General features: G+C 39.6%; 1 protein-coding gene across 2 annotated transcripts in view; it reads left to right on the plus strand.

Annotated features, from left to right (window-relative positions):
• Nucleotides 1-27166, plus strand: part of fras1 (Fraser extracellular matrix complex subunit 1) — a 252323-nt gene that overhangs the window by 199243 nt on the left and 25914 nt on the right. Inside the window, exons 35-47 of one of the 2 annotated variants that reach the window (XM_044195242.1) lie at nt 43-174; nt 1701-1829; nt 2874-3121; nt 3754-3905; nt 5640-5802; nt 7437-7569; nt 11888-12078; nt 13212-13368; nt 17540-17803; nt 18326-18514; nt 19533-19652; nt 21695-21874; nt 26853-26977. In XM_044195242.1, coding sequence (XP_044051177.1) covers nt 43-174; nt 1701-1829; nt 2874-3121; nt 3754-3905; nt 5640-5802; nt 7437-7569; nt 11888-12078; nt 13212-13368; nt 17540-17803; nt 18326-18514; nt 19533-19652; nt 21695-21874; nt 26853-26977 — 2183 coding nt within the window. The remainder of the gene's footprint in view (nt 1-42; nt 175-1700; nt 1830-2873; nt 3122-3753; nt 3906-5639; nt 5803-7436; nt 7570-11887; nt 12079-13211; nt 13369-17539; nt 17804-18325; nt 18515-19532; nt 19653-21694; nt 21875-26852; nt 26978-27166) is intronic. The other variant, XM_044195243.1, reaches the window with a different exon arrangement.

The raw sequence follows: 27166 nt of genomic DNA on the forward strand, positions 1-27166 counted from the left end.
TTCACTTTCATTGTTTTCTGTGTCCCTGTATGTGTGTCTCAGTGTCTGATGGTGAACACACCACTCCTGAGTTGGACTTTGCCGTCCTGCTGCTGTCGAACCATCAGCAGCCGCCGGTGTTTCAGGTTCTTGACCCGCTGCTGGAGGTCAGCGTGGGAGGACAGGCTGCCATAGGTAAGAGAAGAATGCATGCACAGCAGTGCGGATCGCAGTTATATCCATGGATAGTCTGCAAATGAATAGCAGATGGGTTGGGGTGGGTGAAATAGGGTGAAGGGTAAAAGAGAGACACTGTGCGCATTTACACATGAGGCACAGCAGCGTAACTTCATTGATTATTTAAATCTCCCAACACGCCGACAGGATCTAATGTTAATTAAGAAGTAGGACTGCACGATATGGTGAAAAAAATCCCATTACCATTATTTTGACAGCTATTACGATTACTCGCCTCTTCACCTCTTTTCCACAGTCTCCATTGCTCTGAACTTAGGGTCAACGGTTCAGAGCAATGGAGACTGTGGAAAAGAGGTGAAGAGGCGAATGCAAGCAGGTTGGAACGGGTGGAGAAAAGTGTCAGGTGTGTTGTGTGATAAAAGAGTATCAGCAAGAATGAAAGGAAAGGTGTTCAAGACGGTGATGAGACCAGCGATGTTGTACAGCTTAGAGACAGCGGCGCTGAAGAAAAGACAAGAGGCAGAGCTGGAGGTAGCAGAGCTTAAGATGCTGAGGTTCTCTTTGGGAGAGACGAGGACGGACAGGATCAGGAATGAGGACATCAGAGGGACAGCTCATGTTAGATGTTTCGGAGATAAAGTCAGAGAGGCCAGAGTGAGGTGGTTTGGACGTGTTCAGAGGAGAGACTGTGAATATATTGGTAGAAGGATGCTGAGGTTGGAGCTGCCAGGCAGGAGGTCTAGAGGAAGAACAAAGAGGAGATTTATGGATGTAGTGAGAGAGGACATGAAGTTAATTGGTGTGAGTGAAGAGGATGCAGAGGACAGGGTTAGATGGAGGCACATGATTCGCTGTGGCGACCCCTGAAAGGGAACAGCCGAAAGAAAAAGAAGAAGATTACGATTGCGATATGATTCACGATTATTGGTAACGATCGTTTTTGCATCACAATTTTCATTTTCACTGAAAAAACTATTAAAATAATGATGATGTGACATTTGTTGGGGTCGGTAGCAGACACTTTATTTTGTTTATAACTACAGTTTTTAGTTTTGCTGCTTAAATGTCCCACAATATTTGCTGTGACATTACTGCGCGCATGGAAACGTTTAAAAGTAGTGACAGGAGCCTCTCTAATTATTAAAGTAAATCGTTAAACAAAACGCTCATACATCAATATAACACACAATTTCAACTGCAATATAGCCTACAGGGACCGGTAGAGGTGGAGTGAAATGTCCATGCCCGTGCGGGTCTCTAAATCGGAGAAAATAATTTGTTCAGGTGGGTGGTGGGTGGATGATTTATGCGTACATGCGTATTCGGATAATGTCAGAGCTGATCCACGCATCACTAACGCACACACAAAAATACACGGCACTAATACTAATTTCCAAGAAGAGGGGCTGTGGTGAAGAGGTCCAGTCAGTGATGAAGCGGTCTGTGTGAGGTAATGAGCCTGATGATCAACAATACTGGAGAAAGAGGTGTGTGTGTGTGTGTGTGTGTGTGTGTGTGTGTAGGCGGTCAGCAGCTGGCGGTGAGCGACGCTGACACGGCTCCAGATGAGCTGGAGTTTGAGCTGGTGGAGGCCCCCATCCACGGGGAGCTGATTAAGACCGACGGCAGCACACACACCGTCATGACCAACGGTGAGATGATACACACACACACACACACATAACACAGACATATGGAAAGTTGGTAATGTCACAAATACTGACCAAGCACAAAACAAACTTAAACTATAGTCAGCCTGGATATTAAACAGGTAAAGGGTTCATAAGTGCAGATCAGAGATCCCCTGTTAGTCTTTCCTTCAGCTGTTTTGGTAGATTCTGATCACTGGAACATGTTCAGGGTTTATGATTGTGATTGTTTTAGACAACGTAAAACCCTTTAATTTCTACAAGCATCTTGTGATGCCAAAACCAAACAATATAGATATATATCAGATAGGTGTGTTTATATGTATTTATATGCTCCTGCCACTTTCTCCTCCACTGTCTTAACTTCATTTCAACAATATCAGACAGACGGGGTTAACCATCTACACCTTCCTTTTTTAAAACCTGCCTACATACACATTGTTAATAGATCAATATACCCTCAAATGTGTTTCTTTTACTAAATTTTTCATATTGTTCTTTTATAGCTCATTTAGTGGAGGTCCACGGTATACATGTGGCTAATTAACATCTTCGATTTCAATTTGTGAACTTCATAACTTTTTATAAATCTGCAAATCAAAAGTCACTTGCAAATAATGTTTAGCTAATAGGTTTCAACAGAGCATGCTCACATCTGGCTGTTCAGTATTATATCATTTTTTATTAACTTATTATATTCTTAGTTGGAGATTAATTGAAAGGGATACAAAATGAAAATGAGCAGCTTGGAAGGTAGAAGGTAATGTTCAAATACAGAGAAATTTCTTTTGTGGCCTCAAAAAATTGGTTACTCTCAGGGTTTTGTCCTCACTCACTCACAAAACTCAGTTGTACAGTACTTATTCTGTAGTTATAAAGCTGTCTCTGTACACCCTTAAATCTTGACTTGCAGATTTTGATAAACACCCTCAATAGGTCCACAGAAACCTCAGTAGGTATACAGAAAAATACAAGGACTCAAACCAGCAGTCAAAACCAGAAACACACAAACCCACACCTCCATTCACACCTTCTCCATCCGGTCAGGTGACACCTTCACCTTCAGCGACGTCACACGCAATGTTCTGCTCTACCGACACACCGGCCTCTCCACCCTGGACGACGCCATTACCTTCTCAGTTAGCGACGGCATCTCCATGGCAACCACAGCAGTGCAGGTGGTGGTGCTGGGCGCAGGGGACGACGGGCCGCAACGGGACCCGGCAGCCACACTGTCACTGGAAGTGGCTGAGAAAAGCAGCACTGTGATCATGCGCTCACATCTGGCTTATACTGTGAGTGAACGGAGATGAATGCTATCTGTAACTGTTAGCATCTTCAGAGATTGTAGAGCTTTCATTTGGTTTGAAGATTAGAAGATGTTTTTTATACTCTTTACATCTCTCTGCAATACATTGAGTCAGTTAAGATGCTACTTCAGGTGAAATATGGTGTTATATGTTTAGTTTGAGAGACAAATGCTAGTGGAAGCAATATTAGCATGAGACAGCAGTAGTTCTCTTTGACAAAGAAAGATATTTATAAGTATGTTTTTAATCAGATTATATGTATGTTATGGCAGTGAGCTGTTATTGGCACTTAGATTATTTCTTGACTTTTCAAAACCTGAAAAAGTGGCAGTTGTTGTCTTCAGGTTTATCTCAGCTGTAGACTATTGTTCTAATCTAAACTATTTGTTAGTTAAGGTTGGCTAGTACTGCTCCCTTTGAGTGTCTGCTTTGAGGTTTGTTTTGCTGTTAAGATGAATTTGGAATCGCAGTAAAAAGTTTTAAGAAAGTGGAACTTGTTATGCTCGTTATGTAGGGCAGAGGCAGAATAATTTCATGACAGGAAACTTGTGTTCTTCAAACTTGTAGTTGTCACTGTATGCATCACTACCACAGTCACAGTGTTTTGTCTCTCACAGGACAACGCGTCCCCAGATGACCAGATTCAGATCCAGTTGGTGTCAGTGCCAATGTACGGCATCCTGACCAGGAGCCAGTCCCAGCAGGAGCACCAGGAGCTAAGGGAGTACTCCTCCTTCACCATGGAGGACATCAGCAAGCACAGAATCAGGTAGGAAGGGCAACAGGTAGTATGTTGGTGAACAAATGTCAGAGGTTTAAGAAACTGTAGACAATGTAGAATGACTTCAAGCAAACCTGAAGAGTGCTTCAAATCAAAACCAAATATAAAGTCGGGAAGATTTTATGATGAACTCATCATGACCCTTGACAAAAATTTCCACCAAGATTAGACTATGTATTGTTCTTTTTTTACTTTTCTTGGTACTTCATGGTTATACCTTGGAGTGTGTTTTTCTTCTTTTTTTTGTTTATCAAATAGCCTACCAGAGAAATCATTCCAATGGGATGTGGAAGTATTTTACTTAGCTTCAAAGGCAAGAGTCTCTACAACCTGCAATGAAAAGTGCCCAAAAGATTATCCTTGGTTTCAGTACAGGGTTTTAGTTTCCCCTGATGGTTTAAATGCTACTTCAGAGGCTCGTAAAAACAGAATATCCGCATAAAACCTGCAGCTGTTAACCAAAAATGACTTTCAAAAACCCTTAGTCGTTTCAAGAAGCTGTCGTTGTGTAAGCAGTAAAGGTTCATGAGGGTCCATGGAAGAGAAGAGAGTGAATTAGCACCTTTTTAGTTCTTCAAAAAAAAAAAAAAAAAAAGTTCTGTTAACAGTTCCCTCATGATGACAACTTTTTTAGGAACTATGAGTAAAATGTGGATCCCAATTTTTCAGGACCTTGTTTTCACCTTGACCTGCAGACATATTGAGTTTATCCAGTGTGTTTTAAGAGATTCAAATGTGTTTCATAATACTATCAATCCACAGAGAAGTGTAGAATCCTTCAACAAAAGTTAAAACATGAAAACCACTTAGATTGAAGTCAAGAGGTTTTTACAGGACAAGAGCGATATGGTTTGGTTTGCTGAGGTAACGAAAGGATTTGTGAGCCATCAATTAAGAGGCTGTTGTAAAAGAAAGGTCTGGTGTTGATTCCACTCTGTCAGAGATAAAAAGGCTTTGGGGGTTCTTCACGCTGCGTCATGATCAATTTCTTTGATTGCAGCTGGTGTCAACGGGGATCATTTTCCCCTCAGCATCACAGCTGAAGAGGAAGCGGTAATAGCTTGCAGAGACATTTTGTTTTCCTTCAATCTAGCGTTTCTTCTCTCGAGACGAGAGCTCGACAAACATTAACGTTACCAAAACCCAGTAAGAAAACAAATGAATTAGCAGGAAATAATTGAGTTGCCTTTTCCCCATTACGTTCAATGACTCAGCCTGTTGGCATAAGCAATGCCAATTAGCATCACTCTGATATTATCTGCAAGAGGTACTGAGGCCCCTATGAGAGAAAATGAAATATACATATTCAGATACTAACTGCTTCATTTCCATAATGCAGACCCTGATTAGCTTTAGCGCAGGACAATCTCCTGGGGCAATCTTCAAATAGCTTGTATTGGTTTTGTCTCTGTGGCATTGGCTCATACAAACAAGAGCCGGGAATAGTTTTATAAGAATTAAATGGGATTAGAGAAGATTATACCGGTATGAATTTAAATTTTATTAGTGCTTTGCAGAGATTAGCAGCTGTATCGTTGTGGGAGGGCTAATGCAAAGCTTTCCCAAGCCCTATATCAATCCAGGACTTGACACATAAACAGGTGTTTACGTATTCATTAGAGGAGAATTATTGTATCTAACAAAATAGTTATTAAACAACATGCAATAAATGTAACACTTCTCTTTTTAGACAATATATTTAAGCAATATCTCCTTCTACAGATACATCACTTCCTTAGAGACTGGCAGCCAGCCGGTCACCGACATCTTCCACTTTGTTGTTTATGACGGAGACAACAATCGTCTTGACAACCAGATGTGCACTATCACCATTACCTCCACGCCCAGACAGCCACCGGTGGTCACAGTCCACAGCGGCATCAAGGTAGTCACACACTTACTGTATATACAGTATACACACATTTACACGTGAAAAATATTCAGTGATATTATATTATACATTTAACTTTCTGAGAACAGTACAGAGACACACACAAGCAATTCTAAAATTATCCTAATATATAAAAAATTACAATTTTATGGATGGTACAGTACATAAACAGTCTTATACGCACAAACTGCACATTGTTATTTCCTCTCCATTACCCTGCCTGCTCATAAGAGATTGAAATCCTAAAATACTCTTTTGAGTTTTTTAAAGCAGCTGCTGTATTTAGAAACAGTCATTAACGAGACAAATGAAGCAGAGGAACCCATCGCACACTGTCGCATGTTAGCGTGGGACAAACCCTGTTAGTAAATATCTCTGTGCTTAAGGAGACGGTTTCTTTTTTGCGTCTTATAAAAGAGAACACGAGTCTTATAAAAGTGAACACAGAAAAGCATCCTCTTAGTTTGAGATGGACTGTGTGTTTGATACATAATCACTCAAAACACAAACTGTTCATCCTCTCAGCTGAATCTTGGGACATCCCTTTCCTTTTTGCTTATCAAATATCCATTGGATGCTTCAGTTAACTACTCCCAGTAACCATTATTGCATTCGTTTCCTTTGCCAGTTAGAACTGTTAAAAAATGTCTTGAAATGAACAAGAATGCAGAACAACAGACACTCAGAGAGAGCCTAGCTCCAGCTGTATGGGGCACCTGGTGGAGGAGGGGAAGTGTGATGTCAGACCTAATGAAGGTTACTCTGGTACTCACTGTAGAGCCATCCTCAGGGATTGAACCTGTATTAGCACTGCAGAACCGCCCCTCCTGAAAGATTTAAAGTGAAATCCCAAAGGTCTCTACTTTAAAATCTCTCTGTTTCGATTAGACAGAGAAAAGTGGTAAAAAATCCCTTCTTTTAAGCAAGAACAGTCTCAGCACAAAGTGGAACTTTACACCAAATTTTTCATGTGTGTATAATCTTAGAAGAAAATTGAAGCAGAATCAAATTAATTTGTAGAGTGTTAAGGAAGGTGCATGTTATCTGATTCAGTCACTTTTTCATTAACATGTTTTTATTAACGTCCTCTACCCACTAGCATTGGGTGATGGTGGACATAGCGCTATGTATAAAATAGAAATAAATGTGCAGTAACCATCAGATACAGTTATTGAAAATAATTATTGAAACATGCTGTTAAAAACATTTTAATTGAATCCTGTATTGCTGGTTGTATCAGGGTTATTGATTCAGTGCAGGATGCAGTGAGGAAACTATATTAATTTGCAAAAAAAAAAAACCCCTGTATAATAATTACATAATTTTATAGGCTATTCTTGCTCCACGGGAGGTTTCTGTCCTCCCTGAGCAACCAACAAGCTATCGTGTAAAAAACAAAATCATTTAGAGAAAGTTGAGAGTTTTGACAGTTTCCTCAGAGGATGTAGGGTAAATAAAAGGCCTAACATTTGTTATACTATCCAAGTGACTGACTATTTAGAGCCTAACCTTTACTTCTGTTGATAAACCAACCCCACCCCTGTCTGCAACATTGTCGATGTAAAAATGATTCATAGAGCAAAAAACCTCGGGACCAACGGGACTTATTTTAGTATATTGTTGTTTAGGTCCAGGAAGGCGGCCGAGTGCAGCTGTCTACCAATCACATCGTAGTGTCGGACCTGGACACACCCAGGAAGGACCTGCTGATTTGGCTCGTCAGCCCTCCGAAGTACGGCTTTATCGAAAATACAGAGAGAGGTGAGATCTTCTTTTGTATGTGCGTGTGTTTTATTAGCATTGTGAAGTTTGGAGTTACAGACCTTCGGAGTATGGACATTGTTGCAGACAGGTGGCCTAACTTAGGCCAGTCTTTCCGTCTTCATGAGGCTCATGTAGGGTAACAAATCAGAACATGAACAGACAAAACATACTGTACGTGTATCAGTACATGTGACATGTGTATGTACACGGTCACACCTGCATTACTCCAAATAATTTTCACATTTCTATTTATGTCACACTCATACACACACAATGCCGGTTGAATTCACTGCGGTGGCGCTGCCATCTGTCACAGCTTGATTATGTTGTGAATTAGCACTGCCAGATAGCCGGCTACAGATGGGGCCATTGTTGAAGTCCCAATTTTGACTGCATGCTTGCTCAACCACTGCTGTACCTTCTTCTGTCCCCGAGAGGAACTGTGTGGAAAAATGAAAAAGGTGAGATGAGTTGCAAAGGAACTGATCCCCACTGGGAAAATGTATCATTGCAAGAGCAGAATGGAAGTCAAAAACCAAATAAAACACTTGGATATAGACAAAAATGGCAAAAAGAACACAAGCTTCTTACAGTAAAGTAATACATTTGAGGATAATAGTGTATGTAAAAGAATATGTAGCCCATTAATAATTTTATGTTTGGACTTTTATAATTCACGTATACAGTAAAGTCAACCATATGGGCTATATGCAGGATGTAGAATTACAAAACTGCACAGTTAACCATCCACATTTCTGAGGTATGATGATCACATGAACAAAATACTGCCCAACAATAACAAAAGAAAGTTTAGAAGGCTAAAAGAAGCTTTGCATTAAAGGGGCACTCCACCGATTTTACACAACAAGTTCAGTGGGGGGACAGGGATGGTCTAACGAAAGATCCTGTTGAGTTGCATCATGGGAAATGTAGGATCCGGTGTGTTTGGGGCTTGACCTTTACTTGAGACAGTATATCTAAAGCTCTGCTGGTACAATTTTTACCATTTTTAAAATCTGTCTCTAGTAAGTCCCTCCAACTTTATGAAAGTGTAATGCTAAATTGTTGTAATGGTCCTTTAACACAATTAACAAAAACAACATTACAAACAACATTAAACTTTTACAAAAAAATCTAAACTCAAGGTTCACTTGCTAGCTTTTCTCCCAAGTTTTCAACCGCATCTCATGGTCTTTACTGGTCATTTGCCGTCACATGACCTGAAGTATGGAACTTCCAGCCATGTAAGGGAGTCCAACTGATGTAAGGGAGTCCAACTGATGACCGAACGCGTGACCGAAGTCCCATCCACAGTTCACATGATGACGACTGAACCAACTCCATGACAACTGAGCAAACTCCATTAGGTGATGAAGGCTGTGAGATGCAGTTGAAAGCGATGGAAGAAGTTAGTAAGTGGACATTATTAGTTGTTACAAGTTAAAAAGGTAACTTGACACCCTCTTTTACCTTAAACACTCCACTCAAAATGCCTTAAACCCAGACACACACCACAACCATTTAGTGTTAAATTGTTCTGAGATATTTTTTTGTCAAACTACAATTTACAAGGTCAAGAATGAAATTTCATGCTCAAGCAAGCTCAAACTTGCTATCCTCATGTTTGCAGCAGAATAATATCACATGAAAACCATTGAATTAATAGCTGTTTGCTAGCGACATGTTTCAGCAACAACTGTTCAGCAACAGCAGAAAATTACCATGCTGAGTTGATATGTAAAGCAGCACTTCTCGTTTTTAATAATAGATGTGAAGCCATAGTAATACAAATTAGGCTCTGCCATATTACATGCAAGAAAGAGTTATCTGCAGATGTAATGAAGGATAAATGCATGGAGTCAGATATTTATATTGTCTGGTCTGCTGCTATAGATAAGCAGCTGGCACCAGTCTTCTCTCTCCATGGCCCAGCTGACTGACCTTGATGGCTGCTGGAGCAGAGGTACAGTTGTTGGTATTCAGCAGAGTCAGAGAGGTGTGAGGTGACTGGATCGCAGCTGTCACCAGGGCATGGTGTCACTGTCAATGTGTTGGCTGTTTTCCTCAAGAAACCCAATGTGCACAGGTTTTGTGCTGATGTGCAGATGCAGGAAAACACAAAAGGCATTCACCCACATGTTGACGTTCCGCATTTGCATGATTACATTACAGTTATTCAAACACACATATAGAATAGAACACACCTACATACATATGCTGTATTTATATGCAAAACATTAGCATTTACATTTGTGTGGTTAGCACAGAAACAGGCACACATACAGGGACCTGCTTATACTTCCTGAACGACTGCATCTTGTGCTCGTTTATACAGGGCAGGCACAACGGACTGACTAAAATGCACACGTGAAGGCACATTGTAGCACGGCTCAAGCACTTTGACCATATGCTTAAATTCTGTATTCTCTACGACCGAGTACGAGTCTCAAATCCGCAGCGATAAACACTCCTATAGCATTAGTTATTGCTTTGGCACGGTCCGAATCTGCAGTGAGAGGCTGCCTGGACGCTGTGGGGAGAAGGACTCGCCTTCCAGTCAGTTTTTGTCTCGTTCTGAACATTTGTATCCCCGCAACTAGTAAGGCTCTTAAAACAGCAATATTTGTCAGTATGTGGTTTGTTCCATGCAACACTGTGAAGTAAGAGATCAGCCTTAGGAGCAGCTAGTTGGGCTTTAAAGTTTTCTTAAATGATGTATCACTCATTCATTCATTTATTTATTTTCATTAAACATTTCAATTCAATTAGTTAAAACAGTGCAGTGTATGGTCACATAACTGGTACATACATTCATACAGACTTGATTGTATTTCTTTTTTATTTCATATGGTTACACTGTCTGTTCCTCAGCAAAATGAGATGATTACAAAGTATCCAGACATCTTAAATATATTCAGTACAACGGTTGTCAGTAAAGTATTCCTTCAAAGCAACTATACATTTAAAATTTAAAGTCTCAGAAATGCTTAAAGGTGTGAAAAGAAGTTATTAGATATATTTTTCTCTGTGAAATGACAGAATTATTGGATTAATATTACAGCATGCTCCCTATCTGCTTAACTCACAATATCTCTGCTTCATGTCCTTGAACAACTAATTTCCTGTTGCCTACCCATATGTCGTTTCACAACTGTCATCAGTCTTGTTCAATCAGAGATAGACCGAGATGTCAGCAGTGTTCTCTATTTTGGTCCTGAAATCAGCAGACACCATGTTTGAGAACAGAACAAAAAATGACTCTGCCAAAATCTGTGCATTTCTCTGGTGGCTGCAGGTGATTTCCCACCTGATTACGATTCTGCGAGGGTTCCCACTCAGATAAGAGACTCCCTTCCCTCACCTTATAACATCCAGATGATGGAGATGTGATTTACTGTTGTGCCTGGAAAACACACACACACACACAAGTTTGTTTCACTGTCCCCGTGGGGGACAGTCATTGACATGACGCTTACCCTAGCCCCTTACCCTAAACTTAACCATCACAACTAAGTGCCTAACCTTAACCCTTACCCTAACCTTAACCTAATTGTAACCTGTACCCTAAAACCAAGTCTTAACCCTCAAAAAGCAGTCTCTAACCATGGGAACCTCAATTTTTGTCCAAAATAGTTAGTGTGCATTCAGGTTAAAGTCCCCATATGAACATGAAACACACACACACACACACACATCAGCTATTGTTGAGCCCTGACTCAGCTCACCATGGAGTCCTCCATCTTCTGTGACGAAGACACTCACTCTTTGTCTCAAACTTCAGAGATTTCAAGGTTGATTTTGTGCATTCACTACAACTCTCCCTCGATGCCATGAGTGCCAGTTCATGTCATTACAGCCAGATTGGGTTTTGAAGGGGAATTGTAGGGAACTGTAAGAGTCTCTTGGTGCATCTATCCTGCATCCAAACTGCCAGACAATCCTTACTAAAGTGAAATAAAAAAGCTGTTTGGGGAAAAAAGACAAGTTTTGCTGTCATTCCAGCTGTCAGATGTTATAAGTGACGGCCTGGTAACTGGTCGCGTGAGAGGCACATGCGTTTTGTGTTACAGTATGGTAAATGTTGTATTGTACAAAGTGCTACTGCAATGTGAAGTCACAGCTGGAGATACAAATGAATGGGAGCTTCACAATAAGCAGTAACAAATTGACAGGACTTATGTAAACAGAGTGCTTTTTTAGGGGGAAAAAGTAACTAACAAAAATATCATGGACTTGAGATAATTTCTGAGAGACAGTAACTTTTCACTTTTTCTCAGATTTCTAATATATGTGTCCCTATTCTCCGGTCCACCAGAAGGCTCAGTTGGTGGCTCATGGGTCGTCACCCCTGATGTGCCTTTCTCAGTGGAGGACCTGTCGTCGGACCACATCTTCTACGTCCAGGACAGCCAGCACAAAGCTCAGGCCAAACAGGACGTCTTCAGCTTCTACATCAGCGATGGACACAGCCAGACAGAGGCTTTCAATGTAGAAATTGACATCCAGGTAACTGGTTTCTGTGTACCATAACATCTTAAATCTTCAACAAGTATGTTTTTGGCGCAACGTCTTGAACAACAGAATGTGAGGTGGTGTCAAACCCGTGGCTCTAGTTAACATGCAGTAAATATCCAAATTGTTGTTTAGGATTTGCAGCAACACCATCAGGCCAAACTTTTAATTTTATATCCACCTCATTGAATCCCAGTATCATGTTGACAGTGTAAATAATAGCTTAAATGATTATTAGATGGAGCTCTGCACTCTGTCAGAAATGTCTTGTTGGTAAAAGTAAGTAAAAATTACAAAAGCAAACAATACACCCTTAAATGTTCTTAAAAAGTTCAAATGAATTAACAAAATTGCTAATTTACTTGACTGTATTCTGGAAATTAGATTAACTATCTCTGACTTCAAAAGAACTCAATAAAAGTTCTTGAATTGCTTAATTACTTGAATTTAAATTGTTTTTTATTTTTTGCTTATTATCATTTATTAACAAAACACACTGGCCATTACAGCTGCTCTGTGTCATCAGGAAAAGTTTGAGCTGTAAAAGTTTAGTTGGGACGGTGCTGGTGGAAAGAGATGAGAGGAGGACTTAACAGCTGCACGCTCCATCAGTAATTGAAAAATGGACCGTCTCACATAGCAGCTCTTTTAAACCACTATCCTTGATCTGTACATGACTTCATATAAGAAAAATAAAAACAGCTCCATCCTCAGGCTGTCCCGCTTTAGTTTTTATATTCTGCCTAAACAAACTCCGTCGAAATCCATCACTTAAGCCGGTTTTATGTCTCGAGTTGAACTGATGAGGCTGTCAGTGAGCTGTTAACTGTGTGTGTGTGTGTGAGCTGTATGCATACAGTAAGTCTTTGAGCACATGTGTGTTTGTGAGAATGGGTGTGTTTGTGTATGTAGAGGTGATACTATAGAGTGTGTGTTTATTAGAAAAAAGAATGAGAGTATAGAGAGTGATTTTATATACAAATAACTTAAATGCAGGTAGTCATCTCTCTTCACCGTGCTGTAATATTTAAAGAAACTTCAACAGAAGGTTGAATCTTTCTCATTATGATTGTCTTTCTCATATGCGATTGTCATTATGTTATGAAGTGGTTTATTTCTCCTCTCAGCAGAGTAAAGAGGACAGAGAGCCTGCGGTGTCTGTCAGCAGCATCCATGTGGAGGAAAACTCTGGAGTCGTCATCACCAACTCGTCTCTCAGCGTCCACGACCAGGACACACCAGAGAATGAGATCCTCTTCACCATCATCAGGAAGCCTTCCTACGGTGAGCACTGATAACAGCACACAAACATACCACTGCATGTAGGCTTACTCTCAGCTGCTAGTTTATTAGGTCTACCGAGCTAAAAAATAATCCAGCCTAATGCAACAACCCTGCAATAAATCCTACCTTTGTTATACTGAGAAGAGTTTTGACTATTTAGTCACCTCTCAGTATAACACAGTACAGTTGAACAGTACCACAACCTTCAAAATGACCATAAAATTAAATCAACTGAACATTAAAACCTTGAAGGAAGAATGGTTTATTCCAGGGCTGTTGTATGAGACTGCAATAGCTAGGTGTTCCTGATAAACTGAGTGTACAGATGTACATTGCAGAAGTCCCAATTTTTCACTGGATTTTGAGCTCGACTTTAACTCCACATCCTGGATGAAACTGTTCATCAAACTCAGGTTTTGGTCTCTGGTAATGCCAAAGTTGGAAGAAAAATCTGGTAACTTGTGAACTCATTACAAGAATATATCAAACTGGTTCCACTGTTCACTGCAAGTCGCTGTTCATACAAGTTAAACGTATGAATGAAGATTTTCTGCTGCCACTGTAGGCAAGACATTCACACACATACATCCTATGTTGTATTGAGATCAAGGGCTCTTTTTCAAGAGGCAGTATAAAAGAAAAACATTCACAAAAAACATCAAAGCAGCAACTAGCCATTAAGCAGTAATTGTGGCATCATAATTACTGCTTTTAAAATCTAATGGAAATGTCAGCTATTGAGATTCTCATGTATATTTACATACCTGTACATACAGAAACAGCATACACTGCAGATAAACATTGGAAAATTATGCAAACAGATGAGCAGTCTATATATTAGCATATATACACAAATATATATACTCCCATGCACAACACGTATACTATCAGATATTCCTTCTGCACACACACACACACACCTAATAAACAGCCCAGCAGAGAGTTATGCTGAGGAGTATCCAGCATGTTGATAGTAAATTGTTCTGAATGTGATAGAGATGAACACACACACACACTCGTAAACACATTACTCTCACTTCCGACACCCAAACAGTTTAAAACAAGACAAACACACCGGTCGTCTGCTGCAGCGCCGCACTCTTGACTGCAGCCATTCCTCACACACTCGCCGCGCACGACACAACGACAAAACGACAAAACGGCACACTCAAATCAACTGACCTCCAAACACTCTGTTTTCCTGACGTCCCCTCAACATCACAAATTAAGTTTTGTCTCCTGCCTGCCAAAGCCTGGTAGACTAAAATAAATTGCTTCACAGAAAAATATTGTTTACTATTATTATTTTTATATTTATTACTCAGCAATCTATCATCTTACCCAATTTTAACAAAGTTTACAGAATCAGGAACTGGCTGAAAAATTCAATAAAGACAGTGAAAAGCAATAATAAGCTATTTGTCACATTGGAATAATGTCAAAGGAGAGACAAAAATGTAGTGCTTTGTTTGCTGTTCACGTTTCATGAGTCTTAAAAATGCTGTTTTGCTGAATGAAAAATATCAACCCCATAACAAGCCAATTAGATTATGTTTTGTTTGAGGTGTAGGAAACCGACTAGTAAAGTCAACCAATCATACATTTGAGGTATAGGGAATGGTTTGAGCTTCTAGTGCTGAGAACCAGAGAAGTGGCTTTTTATGGCTGCTCAAATTAGATAAAAAAAATAGAAGACAGGTACTGCAGAATAAATAACTAAACATATTTATTAATAGTTTTTGTTTGGAAAATATTGCCCCTTTCAAATTTCAGGCATTAATGGTTTCACTTTGTGTTGAGCAGTGTAACAGGCATCCAATTAGGAGCTGGTTTGTGGTCAGACAGAGTGTACTGCCAAAATTCTAATGTTAATGTCTTTTAAAAAACTTGTAATGCCTATAATCAATGTGATCAATTCAATACTTGTATTAAACTAAGGCAGAGAGAAAAAAACACGTAATATTTTAAAACACCTGGACATCTTTGAAGCAACATTTCCTCAAGGATTTTGATGTCAGCCCTTGTCCAATTTTGTTTTTTGTTGAAATGAAATTGTTCCATCTTTCACTCCTGGAATCAGTTTTTAAACCAGTAGGAAGACTGGGATCTAGTTTCAGATGTTTCACCATGTTGCTGTCAAGAGCCGACTGACCATGTCCATTAATATCCCTGCCTTTTCTTTTAAACTCATCCAATCTGCATGTTTTTATCATCTGGTGGAGATGAGGAGGAATTCCAGCTCACTTTCAGCTTTTTATTTTACAACAGAGTTTTTGGTCTTGATGACAGCGCTCAAAAAGCCGGTTCAGCAGATGACCCTCATGGATTATTCCGCCCAAAAACGTCCATTTGGTACATGCTGGGTGTTACCTCTCTAATCTGTCTCCCCCCCTGCCAGACACCTGCCTGGGGACGTTCCTCATAACAAGCTCCCATCCCTTCCCTAGTAAAAGCACCATAAAGCAGCCGGTGAAACTGAGTGTACCACCGCCATAAAACCAGCAGCGTGTACGGCTGATTTGAGAGCAGGAGAGGAGTGATTTCGTACAGGACAATGAGTCCCGGGCAGCTCATCTTTTTAACAGGCTGCCTCTCCACTGTCCTCACATCTCACACACAGACACACACACACGCAGAGTGAAAGAGAGACCCTTTCTAACGTAATAAAGACGTCAGGATGCTGCAACTCTCCAGCACACACAGACACACAGATTCACATCCAAAGTTACCTCACGCTATCAAACTTGTTTCATGTCAGCGTTTGGTGCCAAACAAATGAAAAAGTCGTACTAAAATTAAGTCCTAGAGTTAATTTTTAATAAATTATTACTCAGCTATTAGATTCTGTAAATAAATAAATATAATAGCAGTAGATATTACAAGAACAGGAAACTTTACATTCTACAGTATATACATTATATTTCATGTCAACATAAGTCATAAATGTGTACTGAATGATATATTGTTTCACAATTCAAAAGCACTGTGTATGCTTTATATAATATAGTATATATAAAAAACAATTTTTCATCACAGCTATATCTGTATTAGTATATACTGTGTGCCGGCCAATAATTAACAAGAAATGTCAGAAATGCTAAACATATGTTTGAGGTAATTTAGAAACAATGTCTCCTTTACATACTGTAGTTTGTCTGCCAGAGAGCACGGACAAGTTTATTTTTCAACTGTAAAATGGATCAGTACATATCTTGGTAACAATTCTTTAATAACAAAATTTAAGGGATCCTTATCAAAGATGTTTACGTATAAATGTATAGCACTTTAGGTTCCCTCCCAAATCTGTCCGTAGCACTGAGTACCAAAAAAAGACACCACATCACACCTAAAGCTGGCATCGAACGTTTGCTCAGATTTGTAGTACTTATTTTTTTAACAGTTTTTATTTTAATCATAATTTGGCCAATATTAAATTCAATTTTACTTGCTAAGTTCTTGCTTGTGTCTACATTGTTTTGATAATGGCACTAGTATTAAAAAGTTTTAAATGATACCAGCCCTAGTTATGTGTTTATGTTAAAAGCACGTATCAGGGGGTTGACCTAGTGGCCAAGAGGTTAATGTGTTATCTCTCCACTGTCACTATCTAGTTATAAGGCATAAAATGTTTAAATATCGGGCAATATATTTTTTTGTTGTTGTTTACTTTCAGATATTGATTCACTGCCAGACTTAAAAGCATAAAATTGGTCGGGCTCTGCTTTAAAACAATGCAGAAACATTATACTGCAAATATTTTAGAAATATATGTGTAGGAGGGAAAACGAGAGAGACTGTGTGTGTGTGTGTGTGTGTGTGTGTGTGTGTGTGTGTGTGTGTGTGTGTGTGTGTGTGTGACAGCGTGTGTTTGTGTCCTCTCATTATGCTCCAGGATTTAGGCTCAAATCCCATTTAAACCTGGGCTTTGATTTAAGAAGCAGTGTAATTTAGTAGAATCTAAAAAGTCTCATTAGTTTCTACAAAGACCTTTCTTGTCTTTCATGTACTGCATGAAAAACTCAAACGTCCTCCATTTGACTCAGATAATCACGGTACTTAACCAGATGGAGTTTGAGGTGCTGCTTTATTCAGCTACTATTAGCATGTGCTCACACACACACACCTATACCGTCTTCACTATCAGAGTTGCATTAATCTTTTATTCCCTCAGGCAAACTCCGCAGACGGCAGTTCTACTCTCAGCCGCTGGAGAACGGCCGTGTCCTCACACAGGGCTCTACCTTCACCTACCAGGACGTCCTGGACCAGTTACTGGTCTACACACCTGAAACCGTCAGCGGGGGTGCCGATGAAATGGGCTTCACCCTCACCGATGGCATCTATAAGCACACGGGCCGCCTCGAGTTCACCATGGACGTCAGGAGGAGCGAAGGACCCAGAATGACCGTCAACAGAGGCCTGCAGCTCCCGGCAGGTGAGATTGGAGGGGGGAGGGGGAGGGAGGAAGGAGGGTCGTGTTAGCACTTTATTTAATGAGGGAGAAGAAAATGTTGGATCTGTCATGTTTTGTGTTAATACAAGGTCTCAGTATATTCTTAGAAAGTGTGAGAAATGTCTTTAATTAAGGCCTTGAAAATATAATGAATACACTGAATACATAATATCATTTTACTGGCTCCAAGTGGGTGTAAGCAGCTAATGTAGTACTGTATTTGCTTTTACACAAGGTAGAAAAAAGAGGTACAGATTGTAATTTTGACAACAAGACTTGTTCAGATAAAATTAAACATCTCATTCAAAAAAGAAAGAGAAAAAAACCATCGAAACTTAACAAGAATGAGAATGGCATCAAAACAACAAAATGCATGAATCACAAATAAAGGACCGTCATGGTTGGGTGGGTGAGTGGGGTGGTGTTTTATCGAGGAGGAGAATATTTGTTTTGTGTAAGCATTCAAAAGAAGCTAAAGACGTAGAGTGTTCTGAATTATTTTAGGATCTTCGTCTAAGATCACAGAGCAGAATCTGAAGGGTACAGACATCGACTCAGACAGCCTGAAGCTCAGGTATGTCCTCACCAAAGACCCTCCAGCCGGCAAACTCCAGCTCAGCAAGAGCGGACGCGTGGAGAAAATTTCTGTTAAAGGTCCCGTTCACAGCTTCACTCAGGAAGACGTCAACAAAGGTACCAGCTTGTTTTTTAAGTTTTTCTATTTTTGTTTGTTTTGTGGTCTTCTGTCTTTCTCCTGCTCTTCTCAGGTGAGCTCCACACTCTTCTCTGTTCTATTAGAACAGATCTATTGTAAGCTATTGTAAAAGTCCTGCTTTTAATTTGTGTAATTCTTCTGGAGTCTTTGCTTTATCACCATGAAAAGTTGTGTGTTGAGTTTTGTTCTGTAGTTGGAGGTTACATGAACTTGAGAGTCTTTTGAGATGCAATAGATATTTGTTGTTAAAATATGCAACTGTAAATTCTACAGCTTGATTGTCAAGAAACAAATACCTCAGTACTTGCCCCAGCCTTTTCGGTTTAGCCACAGATTTTCTAAAATTTGACCTCTTAACCTCCACACTCAATATCCACACAGCGCACTTTCTTCCCCTCTTCTTCCCCAACTGTCAGTGGCCATGGTCCACATTCAAATGACCACGTGTACTTGATTTGGCAGGGCGATGAACACCGATCATGGTTTGGACCTTAAGGTCAAAAAACTATAACCTTTTTGGTTATGAATTTTAGCTTCTGTCTCAAACCAGTGGTATTGTTAGTGCTAGTATTTATCTAAATTTAAAACCTATCTGAGGATGTTGCTTCATCATTCAAAGGTTTTGTCTTTGGCTTTAATGAGGAGAAAATATGTTTTTAACTTCTTCCACCCTCTGCCACCAACAATCATTCTGCAAGGTTTTGCTGAGGAAGAACGGTGCCATCTAACTGTTACGAGACTTAAAGCAGTTCAGCACTTTTCCCTCAAATCCAATCATGGGACTCAAAGTAAAATAAAGAGTAGAAGGCGCTAAAAGCTGCCAATGCTCTCTTTTATGGTTGAGTTTCCTTACAATAATTTTGCTAATGTCTGTAGTTTAATATGATAATGACTGTTTGATGTTTAAATGCTTTTATTTTTCCCAGCAGTTAATGTTATACATGGAGCTGAAACACAACATTAAGTTAACACTGAGTGCTCGTTCCTGTCTTGCAGGACTGCTGCAGTACAGCCATGAGAAAGGGGAGAAGGGAGGCAGCCTGTCTTTCAAGTTCAACCTGGTCGATCCAGAGGGCAACAAACTGATCGACCAGTCCTTCTTCATCAGTGTGCTCGGTAGGGTTCCCTCCATCCTCTATTACCTGCAGCGCTAAAATAAAGGCTGAAGTGTTCCTTCATTTGGTGGAGAGAAGAAGGCAATTACTACAGATTTATCCCTTTGTCCTGCATGCTTACTGATGAGCCACTGCACCTTGGACACATCCTGAATATGAATTGTGTAGAGCCACCTTCTGTACAAGCCACTGTCTGCATTTTCTAAATCACAAAAGTACATAGTAATGGTATTTATATCTAACCCACTTTGACAGCTTGTTAGTTCTCACTTCTGCTTATGTTAAATAAGCTCGTTTTGTTGAAGTAAAAGGTGGTTAAACTGTGTTGAGGTGAGTTCATCCTCACACTCGAAAGCACCAAGATTTGACATTTATAGGCAGAGAGCATGGAAACCTTCCAGCTGATACTAAAAGGGAAGACTGGTTTAATATACAGTATATTGTACTGCTAAAATGATCTGCAGTACAATAAAGTCAAGCAATAGTTAATTAATCTGTGGCTATTTTGATACTTGACCACAAGTTAAAATTATGTAAGGAAAAGTAAGTTGCTTTAGTTTGTGCAACTTGTGATATGCATTTTACTGTAAATAGTATCAATAAAATTGTTTATTGCTTAAGGGAACAAATAAAATGCGTTACTTAATTTACAATTGAGGTCTTCACGGGTCCTCTCAGTTCCTGGTAACCAAGACCTGACCTGGGACCCAGTCCAAATTACATTCAGTCTAATAAGGTCGGTTAGGGAAATCTTACTTTGCCGCAGGTCTCAGGTCTGTGTTTTGTATAAGTCTAATACCTGAGTGCCATGAGCTCTGATCTTGTGGTGCGTTGTCATCATCACAGGAGTCAGACGGAGAGTGTGAACTGTGATCTTGATTCTTGTATTGCTGACATTGCTTGACCGCTACTTTTTAAGTAGCTGATCAGCATACTGCCGCCAGTGTCCATCTTTTCTCACTGTTTGGGTCTTTTTGGGTCCACCACATTTTGAATCAGCTTTATACTTTATACTCTGGTCCAATCCGGATAGGGTCAAGTTTCGATATTTGATTTAATTCTAAACTGTATGCACGACGGTTTCGGGTAGGTTTTCCACCTGTTTGTTTCGGATCGTGTTCAAAATTTTGGACCCCTTGAAGACCTCTAATTTACATTGTGAAATTATCACTTCATTTCAGAGATAATCGAAAATTGGTAAAATTAAATTAATACTTTGTTCTAAATACATACATATTTTGAGAAAATGTCGGGGCTGTTTTGTGGAAGAAGAAAGTTCATGCAAATGTAGTCCACTGTATCATAAAAGTTCAGTGTCTCTCAGTCAGCTGGATAGTTTCTTGTAGCCTGCGATGGCTGAAAACACACCAAAACTTTATTTTTCCACTCACTTCCTTCTGGGGACTCAGCCAAACCGTTTGCATTACAAGCTGCTGGAGACTGAAGGATTGTCTGTCCCTCACAGCCGAACAGCTTCCTGATTCTCTCATATCTTTCCCAGTCCACTTTTTTTTCCTGTTCTATATTATTCCCTCACTTTTTTCTCTCTTCTGCTCTCTCAGATGTGACTACAGTGACTACTACTCTGTTCATATCTCTTCCTACCACACTGCCCTCTCGTTACTTCCCTGCACTTCTCTCAATCTTTCCTAATCTGTTTGTCCAAATCTCTCAAACCTATATCACTCTTTCACTCCCCCCTGTGCCTTCACCCAACTTACTCTTTTCCCATTTTGTACTTGTAGTTGTGTCATTTCTCCATTTCTCCAGTTCTTAATATACCCTTCTGCTCCTCTTATCTTCTCTCCTTTCCCTCTCCCTCCCCAATCAGTCTCAGCGTCTTTCTCCTCCACTGCTTCAGTTCATCTTGTTCATTTTTTACCAGGATGAGAAATTGACTCTTAATATTTTTATCTCCTTTTGGATGAATTGTTGAATTGTTGAACTCGGGAAAGGCCACCATGGTTTTACTGATGAATCTTTGCTTGGAGGGGTCTCTTCTTCTTTCCTTTGATGATTTTCCTCTCCTCTTCTCTCCTCCAGAGGACCGTCTTCCTCCGTCTGTGGTGGTGAACAAAGGCCTGGTGCTGGATGAAAACTCAATGAAAAAGCTGACCACGCTGCAGCTGTCGGCCAGCGACCAGGACAGCGAACCGGGCGAGCTTATCTACCGCATCACCAAACAGACGAGTCTGGGTCACCTGGAGCACGCTGCCAACCCAGGTACCGACACCAGATCTGTGTTTCACGTTTTGGAACTGAAAGTTACTTATTTACTTGGTCTGTGATACTTATATTAGAGCATATTATTATGCCTTATTGTTTTCAACAGGGGACAAATCAACAATGTTAAAGGTGCCATGTACAGCAATGTAACGTCAAAAAGACATGTCCATGCCATTATTTGAGGTGTTAATATAATCGCAGCAAAATAAACATGACCAGGAGAGTAGACTGCTACTTCAGCCTCTCTTCTGCATTTGGCAGAGATGGAAACTTTATTCACATGATTTACCTCATCACAATTTTTCTTAACTTTTTAAATGCATGTAATGTCCAAGTTCCTACTGCGGCGCCCCCCAGTGGTAGCATCAAAACAGACACTAGGGCAGAGCACAATACATGCCACTGACTGTCAGAAGCTAGTAGTTTATCCTGTTAGAATATAGTATTCAATAAAAATGCGCTGGACTCTTGTATTTCCTCTCCTGTACTGGTTTTCTACAATGAGACTTCGTCACAGCTTTGGGATACGAAGGAAAATCTGCTGGATTGCTTTACAGCACAAAACAGGAACTGACTGAGGTTCAAAGTTTATTTTTTAACTTAGAAACAGCAGCTGACAAAAAATGTCATTTTAGCAGCTGTTCTGGGGCTTTCAGTCATATCACATACATCATCTTCAAAACTGCACAATCTGACACTGAAGCTCAAGGACAACATTATTATGTACCAAAGGACAGGCCGAATAGTTTTGTGTACTTTATATTGAGTGAAATGAATCTCTTATGAGAAACACATAAGATCTTTTGCAAAAATCCACTGATAATACAACAACATGCATTATTTAAGAAACAAAAAAAATAGTTTGTGCTCTGGATGTGAGAAATGAGAAACTGTTAGAACAGTGAAAATAATATTTTGGCTGATCTTCACCTTTAAGTTTATGCAATACAAAGATGAATGTTAATGTTATTCATAAGGCATTTAGAAAATAAATGCAGACAATGTAGGTAGTGAACATAGGCAGGTGTTGGTGTGTGTTTTGGGGGGGAGCTGAAAAATACTCATTCACACATTGATGAGTCTAATTGATTTTCTGCAGACTAATATACCATGAATTCATATTCAGTAAAGTTCATTCTGTCTTTGATAATTAACTCTACACAAACACACACAGAGGGAAGTGTAAGGCACCTTGCTCCAGTTCCTCTCTCATTTATCTCTGATGTATTCCAGCTGCACCCTAAAAACACACTCATACACTCTGTCTTTCATGCTTTTTTTTTGGCACACACACACAGATATTGAATGACTGCAGCCTTAACTAAATTTCTAGTGCGTGTTCAGTGTATTCCCAAACTCACTTGAAGTACAACAACTTCATAAATGCACATTTATCACAAAATATCACAAAACCACTGTTTTTATTTCCACTGGGAAATAAAACATCGTCTCTTACTGAATGTCACCTTAAAATGTTGTTTATGTAAAAACAAAATGAAAAGAAAAGAAATTGATGCATCTTCCAACCACAAAGTGGTGATTATTTGCTTCCGTGCTATTGAACAATTCTGCCCCGGCTGAATGGATTCCCCACATCGCTGAGCGCTCTTGCAGCATGCTAATTAGCTGAATGTTAACACCGCTCTCCAATCTTCGAGCATCAGTTCACCCCAGAGCCACAGAGCAGCTCCGGATAATTACTGCTAGCCATTCAGCCAAAGCTCATTCCATGCTAACACGCACACCTAGCTCCCTGCTCGTTTGGGATAGCTTGTCAGCCTACTAGGAATGTCAAGGTAACAGCACAGAGAGATGAATGCTCTCTTTCAGTGCCCACTTTCAAAGCCAAAGTCTTCAAAAGAAGACTGGCAAAGGTTATGACACCCCTCTCAGGTGGAGCAGGTGGTACAGTCAAAAAGGGCCTTGTTAGACAAATCAATGAAGACTATAACTCACTGCCCACTGACTCATGAATTTCGGTCAAGACTTTAGTGGTCGTGCAGCTGTTCAGCGGTCGCTTTTTTTCTGCCATGTCTCTCCTTAGAGACTGCTCTCAACTCCACCAATCAGAAGTAACATTGCTTTCAGTTTTCAAAAGGAAGTATAAATATTAAGTCAGATGCAATTAGACCGATCTACTTATCCAAGAGGCTTCATTAGTTCTTCTGGCTGTGTAGATTTCAAGGCATTTGAACAGCATTGTGTTGTTTACACCTTGGTCGTATGAGAGTTTAAAAGTTACAGATTGTTAATTAGTCTGCTGATCTTCTAATATCATATTGTATGTGGTCATGAATGTAGAAAAAACAACCACACATTAATTAGTGTCATAATACCCATCATGCCAATTACATCTGCAAGTTGGCTGACTTAAATACAAAAAACTGTGGCGTTTTGGCTCCACCCACAGAAGTTTAAATCATTTACAAGGAGTCACTCCTTACCAGCTCTGCTCTGTGGCATTTGTTATGTCCCAGTGCCATACTACATACTGATTATGTACCGGTAATACCATATGCTAATGTTTATAGTATACTTTTTTTGCAGTTAGTATACAGAAATCAACATACTTTAGACTTTAGAATGTCACTCGCAACATCACAAATAGAAAGCAAAATGGTTGTCCAAATATTTAATGTTTTATTTGTTTTCTGAGATCTATCCGGAGCCATTAGCAATTCAGTTTTTTACCTCCATTTCCTTTTTGCAGTCTGTTGTGGGCCGATAGTAAAACATCAACAACACACTCAGAAATCTAGTTTTTTAGTTTGCATACTCACTTTTTTGAATAAACATATGTGTGAACAAGCTACATACTCAAACCATGCTAAGAATTAGTGTGTAGTATGGAATTGGGACACAACTATTGAAAGCAGTGTAAGCACTGCCCCCTTACATGCAGTCATTGGGATCATCTGTCAGTGAGCTCCCAGTCAATTATCAATCTCTCGGCCAAATTCTCTCTGTTGTTTCTCTGCATTATTGTCCATAAAACACTGCTATATATTAAAAGCTTAAGTTACCAGTGATCATGTTTTGTCAGATTTAGGCAAGGCAAGGCTTCAGAACTTTACAAGTCTCTTTTTTCCACCTACCAAGCAGTATTTGTCACACTTGGAATTGCATGCTTTGGAAAATGTACACTACTTTTAGTAATAATGTTTATTTATAATAAATAAAAATAATAATGATCTCATATAGTGAATTTAAATTGTACAACCCTAAAACTATTGACCCACCAACACTTTCCCTAATCATTTTTCTAGTTTTGAGTAAATAACTCTTACAGCCTTTTTAATCTTTTGACTTTATTTGTGAAAATAAGAACTGTGATCATATCATATAATTAAATCAGTTTTGCACACACAATGCGCACACAGCATTTAGTCTGTGTTTAAACTTCTGGAAAACAAAAACTTTGTATTTCCTCTCGAGACAAATGAAAGGTACAATAGATTTCCGTTTAATACGATGAGGCAAATAAGCAGGTATTTTCATCACTGACTGAGAATATTGCCTCTGATTCCCTGTGTCTCTGTCCTGATTATGATGATGTATAAACTTCCAGCTGGGGAATAGATGGCACAAGCTACTAGGAGGGCCATAGACTTCAGGGTGCTTCACTGTGTCAAAAGTGAAGAAGATTGATGTTGAAAAGCTTTCATTTCCATTTCCTTAATGCCCTCGGTGACATGTTGAATGAGTTATTGCACTCCCTGCTTAATATCTGACCTGCTTCATTGGGATTTAGTTTTTGGAAAATTCCTCCCATCTGCACAGGAAAATAACTTTTCACCCATCCTGTCTGCTTTGGGAAATAACTTTGATTCCATCGCCAGGCTGTAATATTCAACATGTTATTACCTTCACATCAAAGTCACTGGCAGCATGAGATGTCCATTTATAGATAATTGAATATCCCTTCATACAATGACAGGACTGTAACAAACAGTGACTGTCTAATTTAAAATATAACACCAGGTAATGGGAAAATCCTGTTGGCTTTGAATTGTAGGACTTGCATGCTTTCATTTCTAGGCATAAAACCTGCCTACACCCATCTAGTATTAATATAGCAATTTATATGGTAACATTTTTGATTTGTTAAACTGACTGCCATGAAAATGAAATGTTAATAAAATGAAATATCTGAGATGGAAATCCGAAAAAATGGAAATTTGGCATCTGTCCATTCTCTCTTTTGCATTCGTCCTACATAACTATTTAACTAAAGACTTTATCATCAAACGTAACCATAAATACATCTAGGTATCATACAAAGAACTACATTGTCTCCTTTATGAAAGTGTCTTTAAGTATCCAGCCTCAACAAATCAGCAGAAATAGAACTCCTATGTCGCAAAATATGTTTTTTTAGTTTCACGCAGAGTAATGTTTGATCGTTGCAATCAAACCTGATTAGGTTTCCCACTGAGTTTTAATCCGTGGAGGCTTTAGAGAGTGAAGAGGAGCTGGAGCCTCGTTAAATAGGTATGACATTAGCTTTAGTTTAGTTTATTTGCTCATTAAAATGATAAAAGCCAAAAAGGAAAAGAGGAAAGGAACACAGTGTGTTTTCTGAGACAATTGGCAAGGGATGCTGATAAAACCACCTGATGCCAAAATAGAAAAGATGATAAAAACAAAACTCACAATGACAAACAGACTCGGAAGAATTAGGCAGAAGACAGTCGTCACTGAAATTCAATAGATTTGTAGAAAAACAACAAAATGCATAAACAATAAGTAACAAAGTGAGTGTGGCGGCATGTGTTCAAAGAGTAAGAGGGAAAGAATGGATGTCGTAATGATGTATTTTGTGTTTGTGTGTGTTTGTCTGCATCTGTGTGTGTACAGTTTCTGTGTAGCCTGTATGTGTGTCAGGATGAATCACTGAGTGTGTGGGTGTTCAAAGAAAGAGCAAGTAAATTATTTTTTGATGATTGTTTCACAACTATTCTTCTTCTCTCTCCAGGCACCAGAATCAGCATGTTCACCCAGGCCGATCTGGCGTCACGCAGCATCCAGTACGTCCACACCAGTGAAGAAGAGAAGCATGCCGACCACTTCTCCTTCACCGTGTCGGACGGGACAAATGAGGTGAATGAGGGCGTCAACTCTAAAGAATAAAAAGGGCTTTGAAGACCCCATTAGGGGTGGCTTGGTTCAGTTTGGTCCAACAATGTGGCACCTTGAAGAATGTTTCCATAATACCTACATTTTGACAAGTTAAGTGGTTTCAGGTAGGGATCCTCTGATCTTCTTGATCCTTTCAGCACAGACACTGAT

The sequence above is a fragment of the Siniperca chuatsi genome, linkage group LG5 (genome assembly GCF_020085105.1).
Source record: "Siniperca chuatsi isolate FFG_IHB_CAS linkage group LG5, ASM2008510v1, whole genome shotgun sequence".
Taxonomy (NCBI): Eukaryota; Metazoa; Chordata; class Actinopteri; order Centrarchiformes; family Sinipercidae; genus Siniperca; species Siniperca chuatsi.